The sequence below is a fragment of the Lindgomyces ingoldianus genome (assembly GCF_010093535.1).
Source record: "Lindgomyces ingoldianus strain ATCC 200398 unplaced genomic scaffold BDR25scaffold_13, whole genome shotgun sequence".
In the NCBI taxonomy this organism is placed as follows: Eukaryota; Fungi; Ascomycota; class Dothideomycetes; order Pleosporales; family Lindgomycetaceae; genus Lindgomyces; species Lindgomyces ingoldianus.
The window spans coordinates 765,629-779,186 of NW_022985174.1; the positions used below are offsets into that span (position 1 = coordinate 765,629).

The 13,558-nt window shown below is 48.0% G+C and overlaps 3 protein-coding genes across 3 annotated transcripts; 2 read left to right on the plus strand and 1 right to left on the minus strand.

The window, feature by feature from the left end:
- The first annotated feature begins 200 nt into the window (after positions 1-200).
- On the plus strand, positions 201-1,526 carry BDR25DRAFT_22663 (uncharacterized protein). Its single transcript, XM_033685214.1, has 2 exons — positions 201-1,406; positions 1,453-1,526. The coding sequence occupies exon 1, from the start codon at positions 475-477 to the stop codon at positions 1,114-1,116; it is 642 nt and encodes a 213-aa protein (XP_033548588.1). The 5' UTR covers positions 201-474; the 3' UTR covers positions 1,117-1,406; positions 1,453-1,526.
- Positions 1,527-2,738: 1,212 nt separating this feature from the next.
- BDR25DRAFT_354241 (uncharacterized protein) lies at positions 2,739-5,162 on the minus strand (the record flags this gene model as incomplete). Its single annotated transcript, XM_033695275.1, has 12 exons — positions 2,739-2,860; positions 2,892-3,000; positions 3,622-3,703; positions 3,737-3,793; positions 3,820-3,868; positions 3,954-4,137; positions 4,170-4,277; positions 4,312-4,380; positions 4,414-4,601; positions 4,671-4,746; positions 4,822-4,977; positions 5,025-5,162. 12 exons carry the CDS (start codon positions 5,160-5,162, stop codon positions 2,739-2,741), a joined length of 1,338 nt encoding a protein of 445 aa, XP_033548589.1.
- A 991-nt stretch (positions 5,163-6,153) lies between these two features.
- On the plus strand, positions 6,154-8,350 carry BDR25DRAFT_367600 (uncharacterized protein; the record flags this gene model as incomplete). Its single annotated transcript, XM_033697007.1, has 2 exons — positions 6,154-6,205; positions 6,569-8,350. Coding segments are annotated over 2 exons (1,674 nt in total), but the record flags the coding sequence as incomplete, so codon positions are not given.
- Between the last annotated feature and the right edge of the window lie 5,208 nt (positions 8,351-13,558).

The following is a 13,558-nucleotide window of genomic DNA, read 5'->3' on the forward strand; positions in this document are numbered from 1 at the left end:
ACTCCCCGTGCTCTAGTCCTTTGAAACACATGAACTATTTTCAGAATATTCTCTGCTCTCGTTAAGCAAACTGGATGAATGAAGAACGTGCTATATCACTTCTCTGGTCACCTTATCCTCTCAGGCAACAGTGGAGCGCTACGGATCTACCAATCTACCACTATCAGCCACTAAATTGGAAAATCTCCATCCGAATTCTTGCACTCCATCCTGTGGAAACCTTTGGCTGCGCCCTTGAGGTTGATCCCGTACAATCAGATCGAGAAGATGTCTTAAAAAGGAGATCCGATCCGAAGCACTATGAGGCAATATCCTACGGTTGGGGGGACTCAGCATTGTCACATTCGCTCAATTTCGGAAATGCCTCGAGACTAGAAATTACCCGGAATGTCAATACCATGCTTCGTTACTTTCGAAGAATCGACAGGCCTCGCTATCTCTGGGTCGACGCTCCTCCATGCCTGAATCAGCGAGATGAGAAAGAGAAAGGAGTTCAGGTGCGGCTCATGGGTAAGATCTATAAGCAAGCGCACAAGGTACACATTGACGAGGCAGGACTGCGATCATGTGCCCAAGGTTTTCACGGCCTTAAAAGCCTTCGCGGTTTGTTCGAAAATTAGTGAACAACCTGACTCGCAGCAAATCCAAGGAACACTAGAGGGCATTTTTAGTCGCGGACATCTCACGAACCTAAACATGTTTTTCTCACGATCATGGTTCGGAAGACGTGGAGTGCCCCAAGAAGCTGCAATGGCCCACCATGCCACAATCCATTGTGGTGACTCAAAGTTAGATTGGCGCTGGTTCTCTAGAGGCGCTCAAGTCCTTTTATGGCAGCTCAACAAGGGCTCGAAATACCCAAAAGGTCATGCAGTGGATTGGAGACGGTATCCGCCATTTTCAAGTCGAGCGAAGCTTTATTATTGCACTACCTTTGGAGTTTCCATTCCCCAGAATGCTCGATGCCAGAATACAGGACCTCCGCCATCTTTGGGATGGCTCAGGACGCATCTAGCATTATCGCCGTCGACTATTCACTTCACAGGACCGAAATCTTCGCTCGAGCTGCGACTTTCTCCTTCGAGAAATGCCCTCTTCAGATGTTCCGATATTTAACTTGTTTTAGCTGCTTGTCCAAGATGCGCACTGAATTGTCATAATTGGAGCAATTCTCGTCCGAACAATTTTCTTTCAAGAGAATATAATAGATGGGATGCATCGTTCCCTTGAGACTCCGTCGCGTTCCCAGATAGTCGAAAACTTCGTCTAAAATTGGGCTATGCAGGCCGGGTTCGCTATGATGGCGACTTCCGAGTCCTCAAATGTCAGCAACCTCGTCCTTCCAAACCGGTTGCTCCACAACCCATCTCACCAGACTAGCTTATCTTGCATTCATCATATTTAAGGTCAAAATTTTCTTAGGTATTCTAGCCTTATCTAACATTGTACTAGAATTTATCTGGGTAAAGTAAGGGCCGTGAATCAAGTTTAAACTTCGCCGAAAACACTTGATATTTCTAGACTATCCGGCCCATCCCTCAAGCTTGACAGTAAACTAAAGGCGTTGCTAGGGATTGAATGAACCCGGCCTCTTCTCGGATGAGGATTTCGCGTTGGCAATTGCATCTGCACTGGAAAAGCGGTCTCTAATTTATACTGGTGGACAGCGAGGTACTGTCGAGATCAGGCCCCTGGACACACGAGATGGAGATTTTGTGACGCATTGTTTCGCAAACGAGCCTCTCCCGTCACAAAGAACCAAGGCAGAAACTTGGCTTCGTCCTGAGGCCCGTGGAACTTCGCCCTGATTTGCCCCAAGGGAAAGCTCACTTCTCTGTTGGAAAGCCCGATTCATTGGATACTGTTTCTTCTGTCGTCTCTCCAGTTCTTCACCACATGAACCAATATTAGTCGATATTGTTTAGGCAGCAAAACGCCACTGGATGTAGTTGTCTTTCATGCTATAGGCTATGCCTCCTATTATCTAGGAGCACTATGTGGAGTCTATCCTAGATCTCACTCCAAACATGAAACTACTCTTGCCAGGCTTTATCTGGAAACCTCCCCACTCCAGAGATACATTCACAGATTTCATATGCCCGGTGTCATCTCAATAGCGAATCAAACGGGAGCTAAGTGAGAGCAGTGACTTCGGTGTCCTGTTCACTACTTTGCAGACGATTTTGTGAACGTAACGAATTCCCTCAACCCCAGATCTTGTTGTACGATACTATGTAGGTCGTCTGATCCTGATATAAAATTTTCGCACGGCATGCTACAGATGACAAGCCCCACAGATTTTAAACAGCACACGGATAGAGCCCAAACCCAACGCAACGACCTCCACTACCCGACATCTACGACTATCCTTCCATCTCACACTTCTTCAAGAACGGATCCTCGGCATCTCCACGCTTTCAGTTCACTACTAAGCAACTAAACCCTGCAGTAGACAGCAGATAGGGCTGTCTTGACGTTACCGTGGGGGAAGGGAGCGATGGGTCGGACTTTTTTTCGTCTTTCGACGACCTCAGACAAGAGCCGTTTCAAGAGGAGCCGTGAGCATCATCGAAGTCGCCATCCCTTAGAACTATAAGCCCTCCCTCTACCCTTCAAAGGACCGCTATCCTATCAAGGACCCACCCTACGAATCTTTCCGTGCCTAATATCTATGGGGGCAAGAGAGTTCTTGAAAGTCCTCGAAAAAGATGGGCAAATAAAAATACATCGGTATAAATTCAATCGAAACTTGTCAGCATGATCTTCGTATGCTTTTCAATTAGCATGACCTGTAGTCTGACTACACTTGTCTTGGTATTCCAGAAGTTATTTAAAGAAAGATTGTCTCGATCCACGATAGCTCGTGCAAAATTTAGAATGCTTAGAGCAACGATTGGAGAAGAGATTCAGTAGCGCAATCCGTTTTCCGTTGATTAATGGTTGAATCACCCGCTGACTATCGATAGCAGCGTGGCCAACAGTCCGTAGTACGTAACGTAACTACGTGAACGTAGTAATCACGTGAGGAGTACAAAAGTAGTTAAAATGTAAGACGTAACTTTTGTACAGTGAATTGCCAAGTACGTCCCGTAGTACGGGTCAGAGAGGTTATATTTTAGGAGATTTCCCTCCTGTTTTTAGACCCTATTAGCTATCGCGTTAGGAGCTTTGTTTAAGGTCGCGTTTTAGAGTAACAATTATAAAAATAGTTAACTTTTGCCCTAGAAAAGCTCCTTATCTTATACCTGCCTATTTACTAACCTATTGCCTATCTTATTAATTGTTACAATAAGCTAGATGTCTTAATTCCTCTATTGCAGCAGGCGTACAGCCTTATCCTAATCCTCCTGCTTATTAGAGTCGTCCTAACAAGCTAGAGACAGAGGGCGATAAGGAGGAGGAGGGGACTTTATCTAGGCTAAAAAGCTTCTCCTAGAACAATTTTAACCTAGACCAACAAAACTTCTTGCGAAAAGTACAAAAGTATAAGGATTTTAAGAAGTTACTGTTACGTTACATACTTGCTAATTAATTCACTGCTTACGTACAAAAGTACTACTAAATTAAGAAGTTACTGGCAGAAAAAAGCTCAAACGTAACGTACTACGTACTGTTGGCCACGCTGATCGATAGTAGTCTGGTTTGACCGGGATTCTCAGACCAGTTTAATCCAGCAGAGGATGAAGACCACCAATCATCCGTTCTGCCCTTACGTTTCCAGTGAAACTTCTACGACCGATAATTATCATCTAGCATCCTCTTGTATATGAATACTGGCACCGACTGGGCCTTCCTTGCTCGGCTGCTAATTACAGGCACGGTGGCGACGTATCAATGTATGCGGACTTGATCATACCATTTAACGACCCTGTTCAGCATTTACTCTCTCCACCTAATAAAACCACCTACAGAGCTCTAGAGCATAGAGTTTAATAGGTGAAATATATGAAGACTATGGAGAAGGCGGAAGGCATGAAGGCGCTTTTCGATATCTGGGCACATGCTTACGACTTGGGATTGACGAGCTACGGCTAACGGCGTGTACTCGCAGTGGGGATCAGAAACCTCCAAGCTCATGGTGCATGCGTCTTGGCGCGGTCGAATTAGATTAATGAGAATAGCGAAGAGTGTCTCAAACTGCACACGCAAGTGTCCCAAGTGAAACCGACATCCTCGGTGACCACTTTAACTATATTGGCGTCAGTATTTGCACCGTTACCCGTCGCGTCTAGTGTTCTCAGCATTTGGTCCTGATTCAAAGATGCTGGGCTCAAGTTCTACAACCTAGACGGTTTCGCCTGCATAAGCTACGCTCTCGCCGCCGTCAGATACGTTGTGCGTTGTTGCGCATTCAATCTCAAGCTGACCCTGTAGTACAATCTAAACAATGAACATTTGACAAGCCAACGGAACTTCTTTCATATTACCTTCAGTCAACAGATCGTGCTCTGGGGTTTGGGAAGCCGCATCTGCCTTGCTGGGTTCCTTGTTGAGATATTCCAAGATCATAAGAAGGGATTGGAGACTTTTGGAGGAGGCCTCGCTCTGTGTCTTACCATACCGGCTTTCTGGGTAGTCTTTGTTGGATGGTGGAATTGGGCCTGGTTATTTTTTTTTCTGATGTTATCAAAAAATTGAAGCAAAAGCCGAAGGAGAAGCGGATGCCGGACAAAGCTTCAGTCTGAGGAACTTGGGGTTGACCAAAGAGTGCCTTTCCCAGACTTCATGAGTATTTTCCGCCATTCCCTGCGTGCACAATTCCCCGCTACTGCCAGAAGGTTAGAATGCCATGTTAGACTATTTTTAACTTCTCAGTTCTACAGGGCGATCATCCATGGGCGGAAAACCAACGTAGAACAGTCTAATTTGCCCTTCCAAAGAAACTTTGTAAGGTTCGAAGGCCAAATTACCCCATAGGTTACTACAAGACTCTCTGAAGCAATTGCAAATTAAGGTGGCCGGGGGGGGTGTATGAAACTACCATCACATTGATAATTTGAAGGTTAGTGTACAAGCTTGGAGACATCTTCGACGCCGATTTGCACTTTTCGCACCTTCGGGGTTGTCCGCGGGATAGCGAAGTGGGCCATCCGGATATGGTTAGTTCGTATGTGGCGGAAGGCAAGCAGAACAACTGCTTGCGGGGCGGAATATGAGCGCATTCTCAGCCTTGAAGGCTCCAGGAGCTTGACCCAATGATTTGCTTCTCTTCGGCCTTGCATGCAGCCCGCCATTTAGCCTTTTCCGGTCGTACTGTTTTGGTTAAGATCTCCCCCTCCATCTCAAGTCCCGCACTTTGAATACCCTGGAGCCTGTTCTATTTCCCAATCCCCACACTGATCAGAAATCTTGGATTCGACCAGTCTTTCCATCAGAGCAATTTTTAGCCCGTATCCTGCCTTCCCAATCGGGGGGCTGGCCCACGGCTGTAAATCCACTCTCAAGCAAAGTTTCTGAATCAACAGTTCGGACACTGTCTCGGGTCGTGGAAACTGTCAAGCTATCAGAACAGAGGTAGCTTTTGGATTTGCCCCTTCTTAAAAGACCCTCTTCAATCCAGCAACTTGCTCTTCAAGGCGGATTCAAAGTGTTCAGCAAATGCAGCCGGCAGATCTTGCCTGAGGATACGGAGGATTCTCAACCGTTATCAATCCCGCAGCCTTGTTGCAGCACTTGCGACCCTATCAGTGCCTCGCCTCATTGAGGTCGTATGATGCGAACCATGAGGGCCTAAATAAAATTGACTTGAAACCAAGAATCTGGAGTGGGAAGGGATCAAGCTACGCCCTACTAAACACCCGCGAAACATCCCAACCAGTCGCCTGAGCGGGGCTAGACAGCATCCAAAACCTGTCCCAGCCTTCCTCGTACCTGCCATCTGATCTAGTACCTCGTCCTTCAAAATGGCTGAGGAAAGATCCAAATATTCGTTCATTCTTCACGCCCTAAGCCTTATTTCTAGCTCGTAAGTCCTCTTCCACTCTAGAATTGACTCCAAGTTACCACATTCCTCGGACTGCAGCTCAGGTAGGAATGAAGCAATCCACAGACTCTTATTTGGCCAAATACCTAGACTAGGATACATCCTAACTGGCCAATACATTTAGTAGCTAGTGGGGAGCACACAGACAGCTGTCCTTCAGTTCTTATCGTACCCTGTTCCTCATCCTGAAGCCTCACTTTGGCCCTTGTCAGAACGAATCAGGTAGGCTGTGTCTCAACGCTCCGTCGGTAAGGCCCGTATGGATGAGGGAAATCGGCGTCCTTCTCCAGTTTGTATACCTATTTATCTTCTCTCTATTTCCGCTCTCCCTTGATTCCTGAACCAAATGCACCCACTCCCGTTTCATTATTCGAGGATTCATTCGGACCACCCTTCCAAATTATCAGTACAATCCTCAACAACTAGGAAAGTGATTTAGGACCTAGTGATAGGATTGGCAAAGGTTCTCTCGTCATTGCTCCACTCGCCGCTGTGTCCTAGAAATTGGTTCAGGACTCGACATCGTACGCACTATGCATTTTGGGCGCAAACACTATGAAAAGTGTACGTGCTAATAGAATTTAGCCACTGCTTCGACTTCAGAGCGATCGGAGGACAAACGCAGTCCAGCTCACGCAATGAGGCAGACCAACGACACGGGACCTCATGACTCGAGTGATTTCACTAGGGGGAGACTTAACAGTGGCGTCCTTGCTGGGATCGCTCTCGGATCTATCGTAGGGATGTTATCCCTATCTTCTAAAAGAGAACTGGTCATAGACAAAGACTCACGCATGACATCTCGCCCAAAACCTCCTCCGAGATCAAGCAGTCCATTCGGGAACCGACCTAACACGTGGGGGAGAAGTCCAAAAAGCTATAGTATTTCGTCCCTGGATGAGAACTCCGACGAGGAAACTCCAACATGCTCATCTATCAGACCAACGAGGAGAGATCAATTAACCAACTATGGGCTATGCCAAGGAAGCACGGGAGTAGATCTCTATACATACCAAGACAGCCATCCTTTTCCTACCCCACTTGACAGCCGAAACGATGTTAGATATAGTAGTCTTAAATGTGAGAGGAGTCCATCAGTTACGCTCAGAGCCAGCGATATGCGGAACAATGCATATGACAGCCATTTTCAAGGGTCGAGCCCACGGGTTGCACCTAGAACCAATGACCGACTTTCTGAGCAGGATCCATCGTTCACCGCACCACCAGATCCGCGGCATTTGCCGACAAGGGACCATCACCCAAGCAGACCTGGATCCATGCCTTGTTCCGTGCAGCGTGAGCCTTGTGATCATCGCTGGTGCGGTTTCTCCAATATACCCCAGCAACATTATCAGACCCAACCCAACAATTCCGTATCTGGTGACACTGACTCGCCGCTATCTCGACCGCAACATAATATTCGATCTTCCTCTGACCTCACTCAGTGGTCTTACACATTTGATCATGATACTGCAAACTCTTCGCAAGCCGCATATAAACACCGGCTGTGTGCTGATAGCAGTGTACCGCTGAGCCCATCATACAGGCCAGAACCGGGACAGCAGACCACTTCAGCAGACCGGAAGGAACCAATTTCTCATACAATAGGATCCGCGGACCAACGAACTACCAGCACTCTAATCGCAGATGGAGCACAACGATTTGCTGACAGATGTCCTGAAGCGGAAGACGTTGCCGGTACTAACAGCGACTGTGCTGAATCTTCCGACAGGGCTCGGAGGCACTCCCTCCATGAATGCGATACACCCCAGAGTCCAGGCTATTTCGAAGATATGCCACGCTCCCGTTCTCGTGTTGGCTTGAGAAGATCCAAATCGAGGGGATCCGACTCCCGCCGCTTAGAAGCCTCTTTCGTGTTCGAGGGCAATCCAGCGTTTGATGGTGGCCACCCCTCAAATACCGATTTAATACCATCTAGTACGCATCTATGGCAAGCCACACCACCGCCAAATCCATTCCCAAGTCCCCCTCAATCACCATCATCACCGAACGGCATTCCTTCTTCCGTTACGAGCAGAAGCCATAGTAGAATCTGTCCTCCCATATCCTCATCACCACCCGCTCTCAGCACATTTACTTCTGCGGAAAATTCGCGATTTGCTGCTGATTTTACTGCGACGTTTGTTGGTAGGAGGGAGGGTAGGAGAGTTTCGTTGCGGATTTCGGGAAGGGGAGGGAACGAGTGAGCAATGAGGGGTTTGTGGACGGGATGTGGAACGAATGTACTGCGGAAATGCTAGGCAATTTGTTGCTGCTGCTCTGTCAGAATTGATGTTTATGAAAATGAGCCGCATGTGTACTTCGAATTTTGCGAATTTAGTGTAGCAGTATGATAATACTAGATCGGCGTCAGATACAACTAGTGCATTCGGAAAAACACTCGTAGCCTTCCGAGAATTGGGGCTTTCCTGGTGAAAGAGGTTAGCCTGTTTGTCCAACCATCCACTCAATGCGCACTTCACCAAGATTACATCTCAAGGTACCTCCTTCAAATGTAATCTACTCTTCGCCCCAAACTACAAACTCTGCTTTCCCCATTGTCCCAATAAGAAAATCTAACCTACTGAAAAACACCACAAAAGACAACACCCCACTCGCATAACTCAGTGCTTTCGGACTCCACCCCGCATTAATGGCCACAACCGGCTCCCAAAGTCTCGCCACCGCGTTAAAAATTCAAAATGCCCGTTCCTACCTCACGATTTGGGGCTGGGAAGACCCCGGATTTATTTATGTTTAGGACGCTGTACGCGACGCTGCCCTGGACACGGAGGTGGCGTAGTTGCGGTAGACGATGGATATAGCGGTTAGTTACCCCTTTCAGGAATTTGGGAGGTATTGTGGAAGAAAGGTATTGAAGAGCCGGTAAGCCATTCCGATGATGGTCCTGTGGAACCAAATTAGCATGGTAGTGAGATGGAGCTTCTTGCTGCTGAAGAGGGGGTGGTTCACTGCGTGAAGAACATTCCGAGGAAGAGACGGATGTTTTCAATGGTGCTGAGTTTAGAGTTTGGAGTGGCTTCACGAATGCACAGGCTGATGAAAAGGGAGAGCGTAGCGTAGCGGACATTGTTCTCGCTCACTCCAAATCCGAGCGTGAGATTGGGGAGTGTGAGCGACGTCCTGGATATTAATAAGTTTGGTTTTCATGATGGGGTTTTAATTTAGATACCTGGAGATACGGGCTATGCCGAAGTTAGAAAATTATACCTTTTAAGACCAAACCCACAATAGACGAACAACTTCCTCTGGTATTGTCCTAATCTAATGTCCAGCAGAGCTTTATTAATAACATTAGATGACCCTATCCTTGTCAACATATCCTTAATTTATCCGTCCTTATAAACAACCGTCAATACAAAGATCTCCACATATAGGGGAACTGAGCACACGACTTACTATCATAACTCGAATTCAGTTCCGACGCCGTCAAATCTGCTTCGACCTCTGTTATCAAACTTCCAAACTCCAGCCGACAGCCACACAAATTCCGACTTGACTTTCATCAGCCTTCCCATCTTGCCCATCTATTCTCGAAAGCGTTGACACAATCAAACCGCGAAGTTGGGACGCTATGGAGCGCCGGCGGGATCCCTGTTGCAATAGAACTAAGGCTCGGTCTCTAGTGGCTGTGGTGGTTGTTGAGATGCTTCGCGTCGCGCGCCATAATCGCAAACCTATAGTTTTGAGTGGCAGAAAATAAATTGGAAGCTTGGGTAGATATGCAGTGCGTAGCTCATAAGCCAAAGAATTCAGGTATGGGGTGTGTAAAGATGCTAAGAGAAAGACGTCCAAGAGAACTTGGTATACAAAAGGCTTATTTGACAGTGAAGGTAGCACGATCTATGATATGGAATGTATTTGAGATATTAGATCCATAGATGTGCTTACCAAGGGGCCGGAAGAGATAAGTAAATTCGTCCAATTTGCAGTCACAGACGTAGAAAAATATTTCTCCAGACACCATTCCAGTGTGCTGAAGTCCTGCACCGCTCGCACGATTCTTTGCGGTTCTGGTGAAGCACTTCTGAGAAAATAGTAGTTAGACGGGCTCGTAAGAGCTTAATTTTTGATCTGAAAATAAGAGACAACATGCGAAGAACCCACTCAACAGCCCTGTCATATTGCAACTTGTCACCTAGCGCGGAACATAACAGGGTTCATTTAGGACAGAAATTTGCATCCTGATGGCGCTCTCATTGCGTTTAGCAAGAGGTTTAATTAGTACGTCCCATCCTAGTTATGTCTCACGTTGAGAGAGAAGGCAAAGGACACCCAACTAACAAAGAAAAGATTCACAAAAATGCGCAGCTAAACTTATCCCATGCGCCAACCACACCGCTTAACACCTCCTTCCCTCAAGCATCTGCACCAGCCCCGGACTAGTTGCTACCTTCCACTACCCCACAGTCCCATCCCTCGCATACGTGAACCCCACATCCCAACTTAAGCACACATTCCCCATATACGATACCTTTCTCAAAAATATCGCATTCAACGGGGCAGACTGCGAATCTCTAATCGGTGTCGAAAAATCCGGCTTCTACATCACACTATGGGCCAACCCTGAAACCTGAATCCCACCCTGGCTATTGCCCTCAGGGTTCGAGGACTGTGCTTGCACAAAGCTTGACTCTGCTACTGGTGTCGGGATTTCGATGACCGACGGGGGAGGGATATCCGACTGTAATGTCCCAGCTCAGCTGAGCGACTTTGGCTACGAGTGGGCCTTCCTTGGGATGGTTGATATTCCTTTGCATGGGTCAGCGGAAAGACGTAGGTTGAATGTTGGGGGTGGGGAATTGGCGATGGGGATACCGGCTGTGGCTGCGTAGTTTAGGCCTGGAGCTGCGATTGACATTCGAGTGAAGTGCGTCGGTCATTTAGAGGGATGGCGAGATTCTCAATCACACATGCACCACATCTGCAAAAGTCCTGGACATCCTTGATGGATACAGCGCCCTAAGGTAGATCATTCTGAACATTGGTAGCGATATCTACGTAATGGACGTTGAGGGATTGAGTGCGGCCTGATCCAGGGGAGTTCCTGGGTTCGTGAAGAGAGGTGCACTTTAACTTGGGTTACTAGTGTGCCCACTAGGTGCGGATTACTCGAGTCCGTTGCGTCGTAGAGGTACTGGAAAACTCCCACCTTCATGTCTGCTTTGAGCGGAATGTTAAGCGCGGTGTCTTGCTGCTCGTAGAAAACGTCCACTTCTTGTGACTATGGTCTTCTCGAGCTTGTGCGGCGATTCCCACCTGCAGCAACATAGATTCTTGGGCCGGGGACTAATCCAGCTGCCCGAACCTTGGCGTCAAGACCGATTCGATGTATAGCGATGGATGGTCTGGAAGAGAGGGCTTTTCGTAAGGGACTACTCGGGCTGGGTTGGACTGGAGATTATGTGACATCCGCTTTCTTCCGCCCATATAGTCGGTTTTTAGTCTCCGATGTATATTCGCAGAGGAAGGTTGATGATCATGGTCGAATTAGTAACGTCGATTGATCGTGGGAGTAAAGTTTGTCCATTGTTGTTTCGGATCTGGAGCGAGGCGCTAATAGTGGAATTCTCCACCCACAGTACGGATCCGTAAGTTAGAGCAGCAGTAAGTCTGCTTGGGAGGATTTAAGATCGGAGTTTCACGGCCTAGATCGGGTGGGGGCTCAATGGCCACCGTTCGCTTTGATCGGTTTTGGCTGCCGCCTCGCCCTTTCTAGAAGAACAAAGGAAAAGGAGCCAGCTTCGTCGGTCAATGGCCACGTGTCCGGGAATTGGGACTCGATGGAAAAACTTGGGAATGGGTCAACCCAACGCTGACTGTTGCGATTTAGAGACAGTTTACCATTCACTCGATGTTTGATCATGAGAGACTGGTGTATTGCAAGATTCCTTATCTGGATTGCGATCTTGTCGTCACAAAGGCGCGTAGTGATATTCGGGACCCCGAGTTTCGTAGTTTCGGAAATCTTCGGTGGCTTCGATACTGGAGACTTCAGGCCACATCGGTCGAAAAATTGCTATGCTTGGGCAACGTGAGGTTCCCCCGGACCAACCGCGTCGGACAGCCAGCCTACAAATTTGTAGCGCTCGACGTTGCCATTGACGGCATTTATTCGCTGGTCGTTATTCGGCGCGGAAATGCCCATTTGAGCGCTGTCTAGAATGTTTGACAACGCGATCTCGTTGTAGCATGTCTTAGGAGTTTCGCAAAACTGCAGTTCCTCCAACGGATCCTAGAACTTTGCATCTTCGATTAGGTACTTCTTCTTCTCGCTATCATGCCCCACTTCGCCCTTCTTTGTTGTACTCTGCCGGACTGCGATATACTTCCCTTGAGGTAGTAGGGCGTTAAATCCAAGATGAAATTAGTCCTTGGCCCCTTCCGGGCCTGGGCAAAGACTAAAGTCGGGTCACTGTGAATCTGCACATAGATCCAAGCACCAGGAGCCCTCCGAGGTTAATGTAGTCGCTGCATGCATGTACCAGGGTCAAGAGAATCAGTGGAGGAATCAGGACTGGCAATCCTTCGACTTGAATCCTTCGGTCTGGGGGAGTGGGCTCACATTCATAGGGTCCACCCGCTCGGAAGCTCTTCGTCTGCTCGACTATGGTGTACTCGCGTCTGCGTGGGAGGGTGTCAGACGGGATCCATTGGCCGGATAATGGGCGATCTCCGGGCTCGGGGTCGGTGACATCGGTCAGAATGCTGGTGTGAGATCCGGTAGCACGGAGTTGGAATCAAATGTGCATACCCGTGAGATGCATAACTGGTGTGATGGGTAAAATGGGGCCAAGGAGAACTGGCGGTGCTTGGGGTAAGAAAACACCCATGATAAGCGATATGAACGAGGTCCGTCAAATCGATACGGGCAATATACAGGTTTACCACAAGAGTGAATGCTGCAGTCCCGTTCAGATACTCACACTAGAATCCTTTTATATAAGTATCTCTCTGTTCTATTCCACGTCTTTTGACATCTGGATAGTCCGGATCTTCATTTCTTTGTACCATGGCATCCTGTAACGTCTACTGGAATGAGAATTTCCCTCGATCCTACCAAATTGGACGCAACCCTCCCTACTCCAGGAAATCTTGCCAAAGCAGGAAGCCAAGACTTCGGCCAAGACTTTCCGCTAGCTCAGGCTGAAAACTCCTAGGCTCTAGCCTCGATTATCTCATCAAGAGCATCCGTAGTCTCCCACGGAAAGTACACGCAGCCTGTTCGAGGAAACAGTATATATCCTCCCGAAGCAGGGCTTAACGTTCGACATGCGGGAGTGGGGTTGCGGGAGAAAACATGGCATCTGAATCGATAGAGAGGAGGTGTTAGGTATTCGAGGTCGAGGCGCGACGCGTTGAGATGTTTGGGGAGAAAAGGAGAGTCTGTGTGGTCTTGAGATAATGCGCCACATGGAGGGAGCTGCGGCTTGGCATATTGGCGGACGTAATTGACCCACCCCACTCAGAGGCTTGACCCACAGCAAGTGGATCATCTACTGCGACCTATGCGGGAAACCTCTCAAAGGCTCTGGACTATGGTCTGTCTAGGGG

What these genes read in the sequence shown, in the direction of transcription:
- BDR25DRAFT_22663 (XM_033685214.1), top strand. Translation starts at nt 475, where the DNA reads ATGAGAAAGAGAAAGGAGTTCAGGTGCGGCTCATGGGTAAGATCTATA.